The sequence below is a fragment of the Haliotis rufescens genome, unplaced genomic scaffold, assembly GCF_023055435.1.
Source record: "Haliotis rufescens isolate VD_foot unplaced genomic scaffold, xgHalRufe1.0.p SCAF_112, whole genome shotgun sequence".
Classification (NCBI taxonomy): domain Eukaryota; kingdom Metazoa; phylum Mollusca; class Gastropoda; order Lepetellida; family Haliotidae; genus Haliotis; species Haliotis rufescens.
In genome coordinates, this window is record NW_025963794.1 from 233,097 (window position 1) to 254,033 (window position 20,937).

At 41.5% G+C, this 20,937-nt stretch overlaps 1 protein-coding gene across 2 annotated transcripts; it reads right to left on the minus strand.

The window, feature by feature from the left end:
• Window positions 1-988: 988 nt before the first annotated feature.
• Window positions 989-20,167, minus strand: LOC124134569 (HMG domain-containing protein 4-like). 2 transcript variants are annotated; one of them, XM_046499469.2, is made up of 9 exons: window positions 20,052-20,167; window positions 10,851-10,905; window positions 8,262-9,405; window positions 7,051-7,178; window positions 5,873-5,954; window positions 5,571-5,635; window positions 4,847-5,059; window positions 3,768-3,860; window positions 989-2,756 (listed from the first exon to the last, which is right to left on the minus strand). In XM_046499469.2, the coding sequence occupies exons 1-9, from the start codon at window positions 20,084-20,086 to the stop codon at window positions 2,589-2,591; spliced, it is 1,983 nt and encodes a 660-aa protein (XP_046355425.2). In that variant the 5' UTR covers window positions 20,087-20,167; the 3' UTR covers window positions 989-2,588. The 2 variants fall into 2 exon arrangements, with proteins under 2 accessions (XP_046355425.2, XP_046355424.2); XM_046499468.2 differs by having other exon boundaries at window positions 7,051-7,181.
• Window positions 20,168-20,937: the final 770 nt, after the last annotated feature.

Genomic DNA, 20,937 nt, shown 5'->3' on the forward strand with positions numbered 1-20,937 from the left:
ATTATGAGTAACATCCAACCAAGTCACCAAGCCCGGCCACCCGATCCATTTACTCACTTCGTAAAAGAAACACAAATCCTTTCCATGGCCAAAGTGTATGAAAATGTAATGATTTTTCAGGTTTCAAAATGATGGTGTTTTTTGGGGAGAATAACCAATCTGGGATAAAACTTAATGACATATGAGCTCTCAAAATGCCAGATCTTTTCTTCTGAGGAGCGCCGGATATTTATGAACATTTAGTCATTTAGTAATGTTTATAGTATCCAATTGTTACACATGTAAACTTTATCGGGGCGAACCCACAAGGATAGGTTTCCGGCGTCCCCTGTCTGTAAACAAACAGTCGGACAGGCAATGCATTGGTTATGAAAACTTCAAGCCAGGTGACAGATTGCAACAAATCAATAAGTTGATGGGGTGCTTGCACACAGCATTGATGGTTGTTCATGCTATCAACCACAGTGGCGACTGTACCCAAACAGCAATGATGGTTGTTCAGGCTTTCAACCACAGTGGCGACTGTACCCAAACAGCAATGATGGTTGTTCATGCTATTAACCACAGTGGCGACTGTACCCAAACAGCAATGATGGTTGTTCATGCTATCAACCACAGTGGCGACTGTACCCAAACAGCAATGATGGTTGTTCATGCTATCAACCACAGTGGCGACTGTACCCAAACAGCAATGATGGTTGTTCATGCTATCAACCACAGTGGCGACTGTACCCAAACAGCAATGATGGTTGTTCATGCTATCAACCACAGTGGCGACTGTACCCAAACAGCAATGATGGTTGTTCATGCTATCAACCACAGTGGCAACTGTACCCAAACAGCAATGATGGTTGTTCATGCTATCAACCACAGTGGCAACTGTACCCAAACAGCATTGACGGTTGTTCAGGCTATCCACCACAGGTTCAGACTGAAAGAAGACACTTAACGCCAATATTGCGGTAACAAAGTGAAAATCAAGATGATATAGAATGATGATATTTTATTTATTATGATAAATAAATGACAACAATGTGATGGATGTTCTTAATCAACAATTAGTACACTTTGATGCAACAATCATTTACCCAGATGCTAACATAAGAGACATACTCTTCCAGTACCTGAACACTGTGTCCAACTGCCATTCCTACACACAACTGAAAAAATATGATAATTTTGATATTCCAGTTGTGAATGATCAAATTTGAATATTTAACTGAAAGATGCAATGATGTATCCCAATACTGTTATATAACAATACATTCTGCTTCCTTGCTCGCGATACTACAGTCAGGCCACATTCCCCGAACAAGGTTATCCAGCACTTCTTCGTAAAAAGGCCTTTTTCACATTCAGTACACATTCAAAATTGTTCAAGCCCATAAACAGAATGACCAAACCGCATTTCCTGCTATTTTAAATCAGCGATAGGATTTTAATCAATTGTCAGAGCTATGGAAATCATGGTTATGTACAATGCCATAATGAACACGGTGGACGCCTATGCGATGATCTCAGCATAACAGCTATATCATTGTCATACACTCATTGTATCCGTGTTGTAAAATCGCATTCATATTTTTCACTAACTACTCTCATATCTTCCCAGTGTATTGTCCAATTACTCACAGGAACTTGACACACCTTACACCTCCTGTCATCACTGGCTATGATACAAGTCTTGTCATCACTGGGCAGTGATATTAGTCTGTCATCACTGGGCAATGATACAAGTCTGTCATCACTGGGCAATGATACAAGTCTGTCATCACTGGGCAGTGATACAAGTCTGTCATCACTGGGCAGTGATACAAGTCTCATCACTTGGCAGTGATACAAGTCTGTCATCACTTGACAATGATACAAGGCTGTCATCACTGGGCAAGGATACAAGTCTGTTATCACTGGGCAATGATACGAGTCTCATCACTGGGCAATGATACAAGGCTGTCATCACTTGACAATGATACAAGGCTGTCATCACTGGGCAAGGATACAAATCTGTCATCACTTGACAATGATACAAGGCTGTCATCACTGGGCAATGATACAAGTCTGTCATCACTGGGCAGTGATACAAGTCTCTCATCACTGGGCAATGATACAAGTCTGTCATCACTTGACAATGATACAAGGCTGTCATCACTGGGCAATGATACAAGTCTGTCATCACTGGGCAGTGATACAAGTCTGTTATCACTGGGCAATGATACGAGTCTCATTACTTGGCAATGATACAAGGCTGTCATCACTTGACAATGATACAAGGCTGTCATCACTGGGCAAGGATACAAGTCTGTCATCACTGGGCAATGATACGAGTCTGTCATCACTTGGTAATGATACATGTCTGTCAGTCACCTAGCAAGGATGCAAGTCTGTCAGTGATCACTGGGCAATGATACAAGTCTGTCATCACTGGGCAATGATACGAGTTTGTCATCACTTGGTAATGATACAAGTCTGTCATCACTTGGTAATGAAACACGTCTGTCAGTCACCTAGCAAGGATACAAGTCTGTCAGTGATCACTGGGCAATGATACAAGTCTGTCATTACTTGGCAATGATACAAGTCACTAGACATCATAGTCCTGGCATGACATAGGCAATGTTATCCAGTGTTTTGCCATGTGTGGGACGTGAACAGCCGTTGATTTCCGGTACCTGCTGCGTGAGACACATAAGGGGTCCGAACGAGCACAGAAGCGAGTCTAGAAGCACGGACATACTACCCTGCACTGCTATCAGACCCTGCAAGACAAGAGGAGAATAATGTTACCTAAACTCACATGAACACTGAAACTAGATATAATTGTAATCCTCAACTATATCAGAACATCAAAAGGAACTACATGTATGTTGGGGTAAAAAACTGCCCCTACTTGCAAAAATCGAAAAACTTTAGTCTTTAATCTCTTCTGAGGTTTTACTTGGTCCCATAAAACAAAGACAACCACCTTTGTTTGTTTGTTTTTTTTGTTTGTTATTTAACGCCACACTCAGCATGTACAACTACATGACAGAGGTCTGTAAATAATGAAGTCTGGACCAGACAATGCAGTGATTGACATTCTGATCTATGCAATTGGGATACGATTACATGCATCCACCAAGTCAGCGCCCTCACCACCAATTAGTTGCCTCTAACAACAAGCACAGGTTTCTGAAGACCAATTTCAACCTGGATCTTCAGGCTATGAGATATTTGCATTTCTTGTGCTTATCATGCTCAGGTCATACATGTAACAGATCACATTATGTGGAGAGTTCCCTATCTGCTTCTATCATGAAGTATTCCACTTACCACAAATTTGATCTGACTTTCTCAAAATTGAAGAGCATTTTACAGTAATTCATGTTAAGCCAACGCAGATAGTGAGGATACACATATACTTGAATCAAGTTGTATCATGTGTTGTAAACATGGTAAAGATACACATTTGACCAGGAACTAAGTGAGGGACTGTTTCTATAGTTTAATGTTTGTTTGTTGTTTAATGCCACACTCAGCAATATTCCAGCTATATGACGGCAGACTGTAAATTATTGAGTCTGGACCAGACAATCCAGTGATTGACATTATGAGCATAGATCTATACAATTGGTACACGATGACATGCATCAACCAAGTCAGCGAGCCAGGCCACCCGATCCAGTTAGTCGTCTCTTACGACAAGCATAGTCGCCCTTGACAGCAAGCATGGGTTGCTGAAGACCTATTCTACCCCGGATCTTCACGTGGCTCTACACTTTAATACTAGCCTTGTGTTCCTGCAGCCGCATCCCGATGATGCTGAGAGACTCCCCCAGCAGCTTCAGATGGGCAGCCACATCAACAGGCTCCGTTCCAAACCCCTGAAACAGAGACACCTTTCACTGTTTCCATACTGTTACTGATGTTACAAGCATACTGTATGTGAACAAACTGCTTAAAGGGCAAGTTCACACGGAAATTAACCTATTTTTCTTGTACTTTTTCCACATTAAAAGTGTTAACCTAGAAGTGTCATAGACAAAAATATAAAAATATCACAATTAAATAACATATTTTTCGCATTAAAACGATTTATATTTTTCACATTTACCAAGTGTTCTATTTCCACAACAAAAACACCATGGCTTATGCCCCTTGCAATATGACGTCATTGGTGCCAATTGATAAACATTATGACGTCATCATGCTTTGTTAGAGCCGCTTCACGTGGTGTAGGTCTAGGTGTGTGATTCTAGCGTCTCAGATGCCAGCCAGCATAGTGTTATGCTGAGTCACCACTGCGCCGGAGTGTGTCGTAGGCCATGTTGTTTTACCGCAAACTGGTACTTGATATCTTTTGCGAATAGACAGGGACCCAGTTGAATTGGCACCAATTACGTCATAATCTAAGGGGGATAACTCAGGCCTGTTTAGCTCGAAAAACGAAGGCCTCATAACGGCATATCATTTTCACACTATTGTGAGCTTCCTACTTTCACTGTGAAAAAAATGAGTGTATATTTTCAAACACAGATACTAATTAATTCTAAAATTGCGTTTTGTTAAGAAAAAGAAAGAAAGTGATTTTTGCGTGTAAACTTCCCCTTTAAACACGATAATGACATTTCATCAAACTCCTGTACTACTGGGTACTCAAAACTTTTTTTGAAAAGTAATACATTTTCAAGCATGCCACAAATGACAAAGGGAGACAACTTTTGACAGCTCCACGTCATTTCTACAACACAAGATATTTAAATCACCCAAGTTGACCTTAAAACATAGCAATTAGTTCTCCAAGAATTGAAAACTTTACTTTAAATTCTATATTCAATATGGTTGAGTCTGCTTGACAGGGTATACATACCTTGATGGGACTTAGTGCAGACTCCTCCCCTGATGCCTTGGCTATCCTGGCCCCCTGGTGTGGCACCATGGGCTTAGCAACAGGCAGGGTGGGTGCAGTGGGTGTGGCTGGGGCAGGGGGCGTGGACACAGCAGGTTTAGGCTTGTTACCCTTCCCTGTGCTGATGAGGGTGGAGCCCTTCCCCGCCATCTTCTTAGCTTTCCTTTTCCAACACTTAAGGAAAGAGACATACAGACATCTTGTCAAGTTGAAACCCAGTAACTAAAAAAACAGAGACCGTATTCGACGTAATAAGCGCCCCACTCTAATAAGTTGTTAACTAGAGAAGAGTAAAAACAAAAGTTGGAAAAGAGGCAAACTTAGAATATATTTTTGGCTCAAGTCACTTGATTTGGAACATTATGAGAGTGTATTGTGTACATAATGTGACTATTAATTTCTAAAGTTTGTTTGTTTGCTTGTTTGTTGTTGCCTCACTCAGCAATATTTCAGCTATATGACGACAGTCTGTAAACAATCGAGTCTGAACCAGACAATCCTGTGATTGACATCATGAGCATCGATCCACACAATTGGGATATGATGACAAGCATCAACCAAATCAGCGTGCCTGACCACCAGATCATAGTTGCCTCTTATGACAAGCATGAGTTGCTGAAGACCAATTCTAATCCAGATCTTCACAGGGTCATATCTTGGTGTAATGCACAGTATAATACTTTACCCATTTTTCTTTCTTTGTTAATGTCTGCCACATCTCTCCAAGACGCCTGCTAATCTGAGCAAAATCTGAAACGTCAAATTAACAAGAATAAGAGTGAGTGAGTGAGTGAGTATGGTTTTACGCCGCTTTTAGCAATATTCTAGCAACATCACGGCGGGGGACACCAGAAATGGGCTTCACACATTGTACCCATGTCTGGAATCAAACCCGGGTCTTCAGCGAACGCTTTAACCACTAGGCCACCCGATCGCCCCACCTTGGAAGAGAACCAACAGAAGTGACTACAGTGGGCTACAACTCACCAATGCCTGGGTTTTCGGCTACTAGTTTCGCCCGATGAGCATTGCAGTACAGCGTGTAGGCTGTGGGTGGACGTTTCCGCTTCTGGAATAAGCAAGATAGGTCGGCTTGAGATTCCTTGTCTCTGACTTTTGGATATTGCAATGCATGAATAATATTACCTCAAAGCCACTCAGCATATATTCTTTCTACATGACGGTAGCCTGTAAAAAAGGTCTCTAAATTTTTTTGACTTTGCAACAGACAATCCAGTGATTGATGTTATGAGCAACAAACCACATTGGGCCTTTTAAGTCATTGAGTCTGACCTTTCAATCCAATAAGTCGCCACATACAACAAACATAGGTTGCTTGGAACCAATTTTAACGACTCCCCCATCCTTGCTTGACAACGGTATAAGGATCTATACTGAAACGTCGCTTTTTAAAGTATCAAAGAAGTTGTTTTCCAAAAATCTTGTCTACCTTGTCCCCATGGGGGATGCATATAATAGCTCACAAGGATTCCCCCCTTACAAGAATTCACTGTTACAATATTAGTGAGGATTAAGCTTCTCTCCTCCAAATTCTTGCCCCTCGTCAAGTGATATTCCGCAAAAAATGTTCAGCGGTAGAATTCTTGCATGTGTGGGTAACAAGCAGTTTTAACAGTATTCTAGTTGTATCATGGCAAGTCAGCTTCATGTGTCAGAAAGTGGTGCGGGTCTCAGACATTTACCACTTTGGTGAAACCCATGAGCACGGGTATGGTGCTGACAAACCAAGAAACATAATCAGGGCGAACCGTCATTTGAACCCTGAAACACATGTTTCCAGTATGACCAAGGGACACTACTCTGCGGCCATCATTATCCCTGTACATTTTAGGTTCTTGCTTTCCATTTTCATCATTGGTATAATAAACACCCTTCGCCGAGTGAGTGAGTGAGTGAGTGAGTGAGTGAGTGAGTGAGTGAGTGAGTGAGTGAGTGAGTGAGTGAGTGAGTGAGTGAGTGAGTGAGTGAGTGAGTGAGTGAGTGAGTGAGTGTGAGTGAGTGAGTGAGTGAGTGAGTGAGTGAGTGAGTGAGTGAGTGAGTGTTTAGCAATATTCCAGCAATATCACAGCAGGGGACACTAGAAATGAGCTTCACATATTGTACCCATGTCAGAAATCGAACCCGGGCCTATTGCGTGATCTCACCTTACTAAGCAGGTCGGATTCTTCCTTCTCTTTCTCTTTTTCTTTCTTCTTCCCACTTTTCTTGTCTCCAACCTTCACCTTGGCAGCAAGTGCAGCAATGTCTCCTTCTGGTGGAGCCGGATTGGAACCTTCTGCATCACATGACAGGCAATAAATACCACACAAGCTTTTCATTTCCAACACTTTCATGTTTGTTTGTTGTTTAATGCCGCACGCAGCAATATTACAGCTTTATGATCATGATGATGGCAGTCTGTAAATAATCAGGTCTGGATAGGGACATGCCTCATCAAATCAGGTTTACAATATCAGATTACTGGTACACAAATTCAAAGACTTATGACATGTATGATGTCGATCAGAAAACCATGCTGCATCCCCATGATCACTGTAGCAAATAAAAATAACTACTTTGGTTTGTTTGTCGTTTAATGCTGCACTCAGCAATATTCCAGCTATATGATGGTACTATGTAAATAATCTAGACCAGACAATCCAGTGATTTGACATCATGAGCATCGAAGACATGCATCAACCAAATCAGCAAGCATGATCACCTAATCCTGTCAGTTGCCTCTTACGACAAGCATGGGTTGCTGAAGATCCATTCTAACACATTCAACACTTTCACGAATCACCAACAAGGACACGTATCTGTCACAGAGATAACTGTGGTAATTCTACCACCCAGCTGAAAATATTTGATGTCATTTTTCTGTTGTACTGAAAGCTCAGTCAATTCAATTATTAATAACAGATTTTTATGAAGGAATATTCTACTCTTGCTGATTTTTTTCCCTCTTGTGTTTTCTCCACACATTGTACTGGCATTATTTGTACCTTCAATACCAACATACCACAAACAGCATGCCAATGAAGAGGTCCTTTGTCATTTGTATGACTTAAGAATGTTTATGGTATCCCCTGATTAATAAACTGTAGCAGCAAGACTCCCAGGACCTCCCTTAATTTCTAATGGTGTGTGTACTATGATGGCAGCCAGAAATTAATAGACTCTAGTGATTGATATTGTGAGCAACGATCAACGCCGTCAGAATACGATGACAAGCAATCAACCAAGTCTCCGAGTCTGACCACCAAATTCCCCTCTTACGCCAAGCATTGCTGGGACCAATTATAACCAGGAATCCCCACAGGGTTGCAATCTGACATTTTAAAAGCCATGCAAGTTCAAACAACAAAGACCCTACCGTTACCCGTTTCTTGACCATGCTTCTTCTTGGCCTTGCTACCACTTCCAGTAAGCTTCTTCTTGGATTTCACTTTATCTCCGTCATCGGCAATGACCAGGTTTGGTTCATACTCAACATCTATGGGACTGTCACTCAGTTTGCTGGAGTTAAATGCAGCGGCCAGAGTCGGGTCCATGCTGGGGGTGGACGGTCCAGGAGTCGGAGCAGGCTTGATCTTCTTCTTGATTGAGTGCTTCTTCTTGCCGGATGTCACCAGCGCAGCCAGGTTGGGCATGGCCTCCGATGCACTCGGACTCTCAGCTGGAGCTACAGGTTTAGGAGTAGCTGGTTCTTTAGGAACAGCACTAGCATCAACTGTCTTCTTTTTCTTCTTCTTAACAGACTTTGCTAAAGCTAATGCTGTGGCCTGATTACCCGATTCCAACATTTGTTCAAATGATGCCTTTGGTTTTTTATCCCTGGGTGATAGAAGCAGCTTCATTTTTAAACTGTCCATACTCCCTGCGGCATCTATAGGCTTGGATGATGCAGTAGGGGGAGTAACAATAGGAATAGCAGTTGAAATTTGTGGTTTGGGTGTCAGAAGTAATTTAGGTTTAATCTCCACCTCCTGTTTAATAGGCTCTGGCACTGGTTCAGAGAGGATCATATCTTCCTCGTCATCTTCCAACAAAATTCCACCCGGTTCCAGTTTTACTTTGGCTTTCAATGTTTTTTTCACATTTGGACTTACCTGCCCAGGGCTGAGTTCTGAATTGGGCGAAGTCTTTGTGACAGCTTTCGTGCTGACAGAGGGAGTGGTGGGAATAGCTGGCGAGCTCAGCAGGAATTTGATGACACTGCTGGGTGTCTGACCTGTCTTCGCAGCCTGCGGACTGCTCTTCGTCTGAGGTGGCGTTACAGGCAATGGTTTAGCTACGGGAGACACCTCTACTTTCTCTATCTTGACTTTCTGCTTCTTTGCGGGTGGTGGGGCAGTTGGACTGGGTGTAGACGGTGCTGGTGGCACTGTTGATACTGTTGGAGCTGTTGGTGGCTTTACTGCCTTGGAAGCGTCCACAGCTCCCTTCTTGGTGAACTGTTTCTTCTCAGCTTCCTCAAATTCCTCCATCTCCAGAACTTTAGCAGACTTCTTCCTCACCTGTAGATCAGGTACCACATGTGAATCAACATGCCAGCGATTGGACCTACATTAAGTCTAAAAACAGTGACCCTAGAACACATAACAGTCAAATGAGAGGCAGCATTAGAAATTGGCACTTGTCCTATAAGTCCTTGCAAACTGCCCAATAGTTAAGGTGTATAAAGGATGAGTAGAAATTTGCCATTTATAAGGGTTTTGCCATATGTTATCCTTATAACGACTAGAAGACTAATATGTTAGTTTCTATCACTGAGAGACCAGTAATTCTATATTATACCAGACCAGCTGCCCAAGCAGTAAATACAATGCACGTCTTCTTATTGTTTGACAATGTCCATACTCACTTCAGCCATGTTAACTCAAATGTCCTGAAGCTATTGTATTGTTCAAATGGTTTACCATGTGCTTACAGGGGTTTTACACCAGCTTACAGGCCACAGTCAGCAGTATTCCAGCCAAATCATTGCAGCTTGTAACGAACTGAGTCTGGGCCAGGCAACCAGCAGACAGCAGTCCATGTCTTGAGGACACACAAGAATCCAAGTAACCATGGTAACAGAGTCGGACCACCCCATCAAATGTTTTCACCACTCTCTCCACATGGCTGCCACAATGATGTAACCTTGTTTCAATATTCCAAAATCGTTCACAAACAATTTTGCCCCCTTTGTCACTTCCTGAGTCAGTTTTGTTTCCTTAGAACGTTTAGAACTACTTACTACTTACTACTTTGAGAAAAAAGTGACAAAGAGTGAGGCCAGTGTCGTGTTTCATATAAAGAGCTGATATAAGAATATGCGTTTCTTTTTGTTAGGTACCATCTAGTTTTACGGAACTTAACATTGACACATAGACAAATACCGAATAATTCTGCTCATTGATCAGTTGGGATGATCCAATAATCAATCATGATTTTACAATCCATTCCAAACACTAATGCTATACATAATCATATGATTGGCATTACGTGAGGGGAAATAGGGTTTAATATTGCGTCCAATATTATTGCAATTATATGGCGACGTGGATGCACGTGTGTATGTGTGTGGCTGCTTGTACTAGTTCGGACTGATGCTGATTAATAGTGCTAGCGCACTGAGATACCATACTGACTCGGAGCCAACCAGTCCTTGTTTTAGCCCCTTAATGCCAGACGCCAGACAGGGTAACAACAAGTACCATCTTTTGGTATGACGCGGCCGGGGATTGAACACCGGACCTTCCGTTTTCTGGGCTGACGCTCTACCATTAGACCACGGAGTTGGGTCTGATTGGCATAAGGGGGATCCTTGAGGTCTTCTTTGGTATTTCAATCTAGGAAGCTGATTGACCATAATGCTTAATTTCAAACAAGATTTTATGGTTATATGAGTGGATTTGGGAGGAAACCACACATTCCTTGCAGTCTCGTGATTGGTCCTGGGTTACACATGAACACTCACCCTGCCTTGTCTGTCACCGGAGTCGGACATCTTGCTGGGGGTCTTCTTGTCTTCCCTGAAATGCAAGACTTGTCATGAGCATGATGATAGATGTAACAATAATCAACATAATATATTATTTATTGATGCTTTGGTTAACCACAGTACATTTTGTCAAATTGTATTAATATGACCTGGCTGAACCATTTACATAGATCACCATACAAAATATAATATTAGTAAAATCTAAATATTTTTTACATTTGTATACTTATCCTGCATTACTCCTTAATGCATTCACTGCTTACTTACGACAACTAGAAGGACAGCGCTGCGAAGGTCCTGGGTGAAGAAATAAAGTTGTTGTTCTCAAGTCCCAATCAGTGGCCTTCCGTCGCTGTCCTGTGACCTTGATGACACTTAAGGTCATCTTCACATCACTGCCTGTCGCCCAAGCTCTTAGAAAAACATACTTTTGAGGTTTCTGAAGCCAAAGTGGGGAGGCAAGTCTAACGACGGGTGGGCCTTAAGCGTAGTAATGCAGGATAAGTATACAAATGTAAAAAATATTTAGATTTTACTAAATTTTTTACTTATCCTGCATTACTCCTTAATGCATCTGTATCGGACGGTTTGGAGGTGGGTAAACCTTCAGAATACAGAAACCTCAATAATTCACACCCTGCAATACGACCCCATTTGGTCGATAAACCGTGAAGCGGAAAAGTTCAGACAAAAACGCCATTACGGTAGGGTTGTTCAAAAATCAAAAACATTGAACATAGGAATTAAAGAGAAATTCCCTATACACGCTTAGTAATAAAGAAAATAATAGCTATTCAGCTAATTCTTTACTTACTGCGTCATAGAGCCGTCGCTGACAAACAAGATTGTCTAATATTCTTCCACTGGTGGCGACTGAGTGACTGCACATGGAAGTTGACTGGCTCTGTATAGGGCGAATTCATTATTTGCGTCAGGAGTTGGCAATCTGCAGGATAACAACCAGAGGGCCAAACTTCGAACGTCTTCGACATCCTCGAGAGTCACAACGCGAAGGTTATGACTAACGAAAATATGTGTCGAATCTCCAGAAATATCCTTCCGTGATTGTTCCAAAACCACAATTGCCGTGTTGAGCCCTGGTAAGGCTGACACCTTGAGATCTTGAGGGTAATTCGCTCTCGGCGAGTTCCGTTTGATGATCTCGTAGGCCTGAAGGATTACTGCGCGTAACCATATAGATATGGTGTTTGCGATTATGCGACTAACTTCTGTCGTGGACGAACCACGCCTTGTCTTGGAGCGTCGAATGAAAACTCCAACTGCTCGCACCGAGCCCAGGAGAACTTCACCATGTACGATTCCCACAATAGTCGATATCGGTGGGATGGTGAAGAACGGTCGGGTTGGCCTGGTAGTAGATTTTAGCAATAAAATCCCAGCATAACCCTAGATGTCCCGTTCCGTGCGTCCCATGCTCAAAACGGATCCGGGTTGAGTCGATCACATGTAGTTCGCTCACCCGTACCGCCATTGCTAATGCCAAGAGAAACCATTGTTTCCTTGGTGATGTCCAAGCTCCTCACAGCGATAGCCCGTTCGCGGAGCTCTCTATACTATACCGAGAGTGTAACGAAGGTGTCACGCGCTGGGAAGGAGCTTGAAAATGAGGATGCAATGAGGGGCTCGAAGGGGGCCCTCGCAAACCTCGAAGTACCACGTTCAAGTCCCAATCAGGTGGCTGGAACTTGGCCTTCTGATCCTCAAACCTGAATGAGCATAATATGGCCTGTAGTTCCGTGACCTTAATCACACTGTGATTTTCCAGAAACGGCTAACACTAAGATAATTGCAGCCAATTACGTAGTAATGGTGCTACCTTCCAAGTGTTTTTGGGTACGCAATGTAGGAGGTATTCCTCTAGGAATTGTGACGCAATCGTAGGGTCTTGATTCTTTTCTTCCCTGTAAAAAGTCTCAAGTGATCCCCACTTGTCATCGTCGTCTCTGGGAGAGTAACGATGAACTAAAGCTATAGCTTTGCTGCCCGTGTCGAAATAACCCTTCGCACTTAAACGCCTTTTAAAGACGAACCATGCGTGCAGACGTTGGGTGAGGCAATTTTCTGTTGAGGGTGGATGAGTAGGTTGGACCACTGTGAGAGGGGAAGTGAATCGTTTTAGATTTTTCCGAGCTTGACGAACTACCCTCTCGCCGGTTACCATGGTGCGACCAAAGGAGAGATCGAGATACCTTGTCTCCTTGATCCCCTGTAGCACCTTGGGAAGTAAAAGTGGTGGCAGAAGAGTTTTAGTTCTTTGCCCTTCCCAAGTGATACTGAACTCGTCCACCGCCCAAGTCTGCGGATCCGGCAACGGGGAGATATACGTCATGAGTTGGTGGCCTAGGCAAGTAATAAACAAGTCAATGTTTGGTTGCCTGAATTCCTGAAGCAGTAACTGGAATGCTTCTGTGAGAAATTTCCACTCGGTGGGAGCAACCCTGTCTGGACGTGATAACGTATCGGCCAGTATGTTTCTACATCCGGGGATGTGCTGAACTATGAACCTTAGTCACAGCCGATCCACTAGATGGAAGAAATCTGAATGTCCTTAGAAGTGGAGAGTGGGAGTGTGTTGTTCCCCGATTGCACAGGCACCACACCGCAGTGCTGTTGTCTGTGGATATAGCGAGTCGGGCTAACTGTAGTTGATTCTGCCAATGTGATATAGCCAGAATTAAAGCTTCCAACTCCAAGTTGTTTATGTGCCACTTCCATTGTGCGCCGGGCCATAGCCCTGAGCTAATCTGGTCTTGTAAGTGAAGACTCCACCCCTGAAAGGGGACGTCCACAAACAGGTGTGTATTCGGGGAAAACCCAAATAAACAGACTCCGCAGGCATTCAGCGCCACAAATTGAGGCAAGGCTCTAGCTTAGTTGGTAGAGTGATGGCCTTGAGTGGATCCTGACTCCTGATGTAAGGGTTCAGGAAAAAATTGAATTGGTCGCTGTTGTAAGCGGCCCATGCTAGTTAACTCCTGTGCCGAGGTGATTAACCCTAGCAACACTTGCCACTGGCGAAGTGTGTGTGGTTGGTGTAGAGTAGATGACAAAAGAAGTAGAAACTTGTGCCATCTGTCCCCTTGGTACAGATAGGATATCCTGGTCTGTCTTAAACAGGTCTCCTATGAAGTGAAGTCAATAGGAAAGAGAATACTCCCGACTTCGCCTCGTTGATTGTCTATCCCAGTTATTGACATGTGTTGATGATACAGTAGATCGCCCTCCATCTACGACTCGAACCAAGTGTTCGTCACGTGTAGATAGTTATTGGCTTCATTACTCCTGTAAATAGCCATAAGTGTCACTGACATGTCAAATGGGAAATACTACCATTGGTAGTGAACCCCAATGAACTGGACCTGAAAAGTCTACGGTTGGGATGGATAGTCGAGACTGATGAAGAATCAAACGTTCGTTGAACACAGAGATTGTGGATCATTCTCATCTTGTCTGGGTCCTTCATGAGTACCAGGTAGGTGCGAGGATAAAACCTCGGAGTAAAGACTGGGTTGTGAACCCACTCTACAGCTCTTCTTACCAACAGTATGTCTATGTTGGATTTTCCCAATCAAACTGTGGTCAACGGTGGGGTTAACTCTACCCTTATACGGACACCATGATATAGTGCGATAAGTACGAAATCGTCCTTGAGACTTGTCTCTGCCACTCCCTTTCTCAGTAAGGGAATGCTGGTCTTCCCTGAGAAACGCGCGTCTAGGCTTATAATTCCCTGACTTGGACTTTCCAAGCTTTTTGGGAACTTGATGTGCGTGTCTGCGATCTGTTCGTTGAACAGGGGAGTAGATGATCAAGGTTGACGTAATAGACTGCCCTTGAAACCAGCATCTCAGTTGGAAACGCTATAAAGTCTTGGGTGTAACGGTAATCACCGTCAGAACGGTCTCAAGATGAATTTTCCTGTGGTCAAACTGACGCTGTAGGAAAAACACCAAAATTTGGAAGTGATCTAATCAGATAGGGTTATCCTCTAATAGATTCTGATCCACTGCAAACATTGACGATATTGGTCGCTTAAATCACGGAGCAAATGTGAGTTTTGGAGAAGGCTTCCTCCAATGACCTCGTGGTGTCCCTCTTATTTACCCTGTTATCAGGGGAGGGCGTTACTGACACGAGATGGTCTGCTTCCCAATCGGGTACATGTGCTAAGCTGATCATGTGCCGGTTACGTAACCGAGTACACTGTAAGCCTTGGGCTAACGTCATTGTAGAGACCTTGATTGATACGCAGACGCTGCGCTCAGCGCAGGTCTGGAATGTTGGAACAGCGCTAAGCTGATCGTGCGACGTTTGCGTAATAGGAGCGCTTTGGGTAGCAGTCAGACGCTGCGCTCGGCGCAGGTCTATGCTGGATATGTTGGAACAGCGCTAAGCTGATCGTGCGTCACTGGCGTAATAGAATCGCTTGGGTATCAGTCAGACGCTGCGCTCGGCGCAGGTCTATGCTGGATATGTTGGAACAGCGCTAAGCTGATCGTGCGCCGCTTGCGTAATAGAAGTGCTTGCGTCTAATCTACCCCCATCATAGCATCTCGATACGCTGGTGCTGGTGCTGTCGCCGACGTCACAGATTATCATACATGTATCTGGAAGTGTCCGGCGGCTGAAAAAATAGGAGCAGTTACGATACTCACAAAATCCTCCGGTATTGTTGATTTCGGTGGATGGTGTACTTCTGCAATCACAGTCGTCACAATACCTGCCGATAATAACGGTTGGGTGGTAATGACAGAACCATATGTCATTCGCTATTCTGCGATAGTGACATTCCTCTCGTCTCACGACGGAATAACTGCAAAATATGATTGTGAGTAATCTGCTTTTATATAGTAAACTCGTTGGATTAGAGATTTACATAAAAATTACATTTTGAATTTTGGCGAGCACATCTACGTGCATGCCTATGACCGTGGATAAAGAGCTTTGGGCGATTATTCCACGACAATATGTACACCGAGCAAACATAATTATGTTACGCAATTAAACCATTGAAGAAATGGTACTGGAAGAATGCCGTAGAATTGAACAGTAATCTATCGGCAAAAATACGAATTGCAAGGGTATACAATATTTTTATATACGCAATTCAATGTAAACTAAGGCTATTTACATTTAGAGATTGGAGAGCACATCCGCGCGCAAACCAACCAATCGTGGATGATAATCTTGTAAGGTTTTTTCCACGACAATTAGTAAAATGCTCAAAGGTATGTTACGCAATGAAACCCTTGTTGATGAGATAATACTGGAAGAGTGCCGAAGAATTTGAACACTAATCTATCGGCAAATTTATGAGTTGCAAGGATATACAATATTTTTGTATGCGCAACCCAATGTAAACCAAGGGTATTTATATTTTCATTTAGGGTTTGGGGAGCACATCTGCGCGCAAACCAAACAACGTGGATGATAATCTTTGTAAGATTTTTCCCACGACAATTAATACCACGCTCAATCATAAGTTACACAATTACATATATATATGTATAATGTATAATCAATATATATATATATGTATAATCAATGTCTGTACATATAGAGTAGGGAAAGGGCCACCTAAGTTGGATAACTTTTGCCCAATCCCGTTGACCATATATGTCAATAAAATATGTTTAAAACAAACACAATTACGCCATTGTTGATGAGGCGGTACTGGAAGAATGCCATAGAATTGAACAATAATCTATCGGCAAAAACTACGAGTTGCAAGAGTATACAATAGTTCATATACGCAACTCAATGTAAAACCAAAAATACCAACAAAAAACTATTTAATCGCATAAACATAGGTACGCAATAAAAGAATTGTTGATGAAGCGGGACTGGAAGAAAGCCGTAGATTTGATATTAATCTATCGGCAACCATATTTTTAACGAGTTGAAAAAGTATACAATAATTTTAGTATACGCAACTCACTGTTACGCCAAAGCTAGTAATATTTAAGAACATAAGAATATGTTATACATACGTAGCTGAGAATTGTAAACAATATGACTACCTTGGCAGGCAAACGATTGTAACACAATTCAAAATGGCGGCGAACAACAATATTTTGGCGGGAAAAAAGACAAGCGTCTTTTCACGCCTAATTAATTCACATAAAACTACACAACATGGTGAAAGTAATATGAAAAGAATACATCACCCATCGCAGATCAATTTTTAAGATTGTAGACAAACTGAAGGTCTAAAATTAATCCAAAAGGAGAGCTCCGCTTGGACACGTCCTAGCTGTGCTGCGACAAGCAGTGATGAGAAGATGACCTTAGGTGTCATCAAGGTCACAGGACAGCGACGGAAGGCCACTGATTGGGACTTGAGAACAACAACTTTATTTCTTCACCCAGGACCTTCGCAGCGCTGTCCTTCTAGTTGTCGTAAGTAAGCAGTGAATGCATTAAGGAGTAATGCAGGATAAGTAAAAAATCACATCTTTGTCAGTGAATGTAGAAAATGCTGTGAGGGGTGAGTAAAAAAACTCCCTCTGTTAACAGAGCTTTGAATTGATGTGAATACTCAAGAGCCAGGTTCTTTAAAAGTGAAAATGTTTTTTGAGGGGAAAGAAATCCTTTTTTATTGGGCAAGAAGAACCAGAAAAATAACGCGGTTTCTGTTTAGGCAATGTTCTCACTTTCAAGGGCTCTGTGCACAAAACTCCACTGTCACACTCAGGATTATCATCCATATGCCTCTTTCAGTCTGTGACAAAGGAGTACTGCACTTTACCGGGGACACATTTTTGGAGGATTGAACTCACGTTGCCAGCTTGAAGATAAGCTAGACTAATTAGTCAGTCTAACACTTACAGGAGTCATCACAAATAATTAGTGCTCATGCATCTACCAAGTGATCAGCACCCGATTGTTTACCATTATGCATATGTGCAGTTGCCATGTTGTCTTGAAAACTCGAAACTTGATATTGTAAAGATTTTCCTCAAATAACATTGAATTAATTAAGATAGCCAACCCATACCCTAAGTCACAACAAACTCTAAGGATCGTAAAGGGGTGCTACCCTTAACATGCCTAAGGATCATAACTGTTTGGTGCCAAAGTGGTGCCCAGCACTAAGGATCATGATAAAATAATAGTTTCGGGTACAATTTATCCGAACATCGCATCAAAATTTTTGATGTTATATTATTGGGTATTGTTTAACTAAATCACAGTAGATTGGTAGAAAATCATCTTCCCGAGGGAAGGGAGTTGTTGACGGACAGTAAAAGTCCAGTTTCCACTCATGCCGAACTAGGATGGAATTTCTTGGTTGATCCAGGGGCTATTACAAGTTATGTCCCTTCTATGTTCCTCCAATTGACCAATCAGATTCCAACTCTAAAATCACTAGCATTTGCTTCAAACAAAATGGCAGCGGCAAATGAAGATGATCTCATCGATAATCAAGATCTATATTCTAATAAAATAAGTCTTACTTCACGAAGTGAATCAAATCACGTGAGTACCTTGATCAAAAACATGAAAAGATTTGGACAATATCTGTTGACACTAAGTTGACAGCACACATGCTTTGCAAATACTGCAATTGAACAAAATCTGCTGCACGGCAGTTTACAAACCGGATGTTGATTTCATTACGTGGATTTGATTGGACTATGCATAGACATCTTAAATTTCTATTTTTATTGAGCAAGTTTGTTATCACCTGTTTGTTTACCTGAATTCTCAGAAGGGATTCTAATTCAATGTGCATAATATGATGTTGAGCGATAGCTTCACCCTTTCAAGTCATGTATGCATTAATCAACAACAAAAACACATGTAAGTTTGGCTGCAGCTCTTTAGAGGGTAGGGAATACCTATGACCAATAACTGTTCACAAGTAATTCAGAGCACCTTTTCACAGATCACAGGTAATTTTTCCACTCATTTCAAATCATGGATAATTACTGTGTAAATAGAAATAATAATTAATTTTTACTTATCAATCTGATAGTGACTAAACCATGTAAACCACGTCATTATCAAGTTTATGTTTTTGCATGTATAAACTTGGATTGCATCTCATATTATTGTAACCATGGTAACAGATAAACTTGATGAAAACACCATATTGGGTGTTTCTTGATATTTTTAGGCAAAGTCCCCCAAAGTTACTACATGGTATTCCCAGTTTTGACATAAAACGAATGACGAATGACAAATGATAACATTTCACAAGAGAGAAAGTAAGACATTGCACAGAAAACATGTAATTTATAGGCAAATTAACAACAACAGGACTGTTGAGAAATAACGTATCACAGCTAATTACTATTGAATCACAGCAAAACAAAAGAGTCAATAATGTATCGCTCTTTATTGTACCAGTATATCCTTTTTTTATATAGCATTCTTTTATCCTCTCTCTGATGGATGTCGCTTCTCTGCAGCGCACCGAGAATAGCACCATACACAATCAAAATTATAGTCCATAAATTTGATTCCGACATTAATATACCTATAATAATATATGATCCATAATTATCCGTCAGGATACTAGCATCTTAGACTATCAGCATTGTACATCTATACGCATGTGCTGCGTGTGTCCCAGGAAGCCGTCAGCCTGTACAGACGTCTCTTAGTATATCAGTAAACAGTGATTAACCAAACCCAGCATTCGTTATGCAGTTCTCAGCTGATATGACAACCCAAGAATATTACACCGCAAAGAAAACGCTGATCCTTATTTCAATACTTTCAAAGTTGGAGCAGTAATTCCTTATAAATACAAGCTGCAAAGGGGTAGAATAAGGGATAATACTGAGTGACATTTTTCTCATATAGAACATAATCATAGCAAACACAGAAGAATTAAAATTCCCTCCCAATGTCAGCTGTCAGTCATTCACTACGACCAAAGACGTCTATAGATCTGTATACATCATCTTTGCACTGACACTATTCTGTACATTCGTTAAACATAAGAAATCGAAGCATTCATAAAAGCGTTCATAAATAGGCTAAAACATTGTAAAGGAAAACACAACCATTCAGTACACATGCGATAGCTTACAGCAATAAATCGCAGACGATTGCAAAATGAACAGCGTCTGTACTTTGGAAATAGCTCGCGTTTGAAATCTTGCTTTAAAGATTAAACAAAACAGAAGATTCAATTGTGTGACTTACAAAGCCTTCTCGATTCCCCCCAAAGCCGCCAACATTAACTACTTCCTGTTGACATGCTCCGCAGTGAATAAACTGGTTTCACTGTTGGTACGCGCCGCAAGCTTAGCGCGATTTACTCATTTAGGTAGACAGGAACCCAGTCTATAAGCGACATCGACCTGACAACATATATACCTATTATATGTTTCGTTTATTCCGTATATTTGTTATCCGGACAATTTCACTGGGAATAATGTATAGTCCGGGTAAACGGCATTTCAAACGGATTTGTTTAACTACAACAAATTGTATGAATTATATAAGTACATGTAATTCACATTTAAAAACTCAGCTTAAGAAAATGTAACATACAGCGAGTCTTTACAGTAGGTTTAAAATGCGAGTCATATACAAACTACTGACAACGTTCATTTTGCACACGACTGCTCTAAAAAATAACCTATTCCCTACATAACGAAAGTTTGTGTGTTTATGAACATTTATGAATATACATCAATATCAAGGCCGAAGTTAACTTTTTTTGACGGGGGGGGATCACTTGTCCCCAACTTGTATTTTTTTCATGATTCAAATAAAACTGTTTGCTATAAAAAAAAATCATATTCGGAATACACATTTTGGTATGTTCTATCTAAACACCTATAATTAGAGACATGAAAAAAAGCTATCGTGTCACACCCTAAACATGACCTAAACACAACATCCTATAATCTAACCATGTTTAGAATTTAAACACGTTTAAAAATGTGTAAAATTCAAACTTGTTGAAATAAAGTGCATATTATTAGGCAATAAGTCAAATATGGATAAGGTGTGTAGTATAATTTTTATTGAAATTAGATGTGCAAATCAGATTCACATTTTTGCATGATACATAATTATACAA

What these genes read in the sequence shown, in the direction of transcription:
- LOC124134569 (XM_046499468.2), bottom strand. Translation starts at nt 20,086, where the DNA reads ATGTTGGCGGCTTTGGGGGGAATCGAGAAGGCTTT. An exon ending in AATCCGACCTGCTTAGTAAG is followed by an intron (nt 5,955 to 7,050) that starts GTGAGATCACGC and finishes TGCTTATTCCAG; the next exon opens with AAGCGGAAACGTCCACCCAC. An exon ending in TAACAAAGAAAGAAAAATGG is followed by an intron (nt 5,060 to 5,570) that starts GTAAAGTATTAT and finishes TCTTTCCTTAAG; the next exon opens with TGTTGGAAAAGGAAAGCTAA.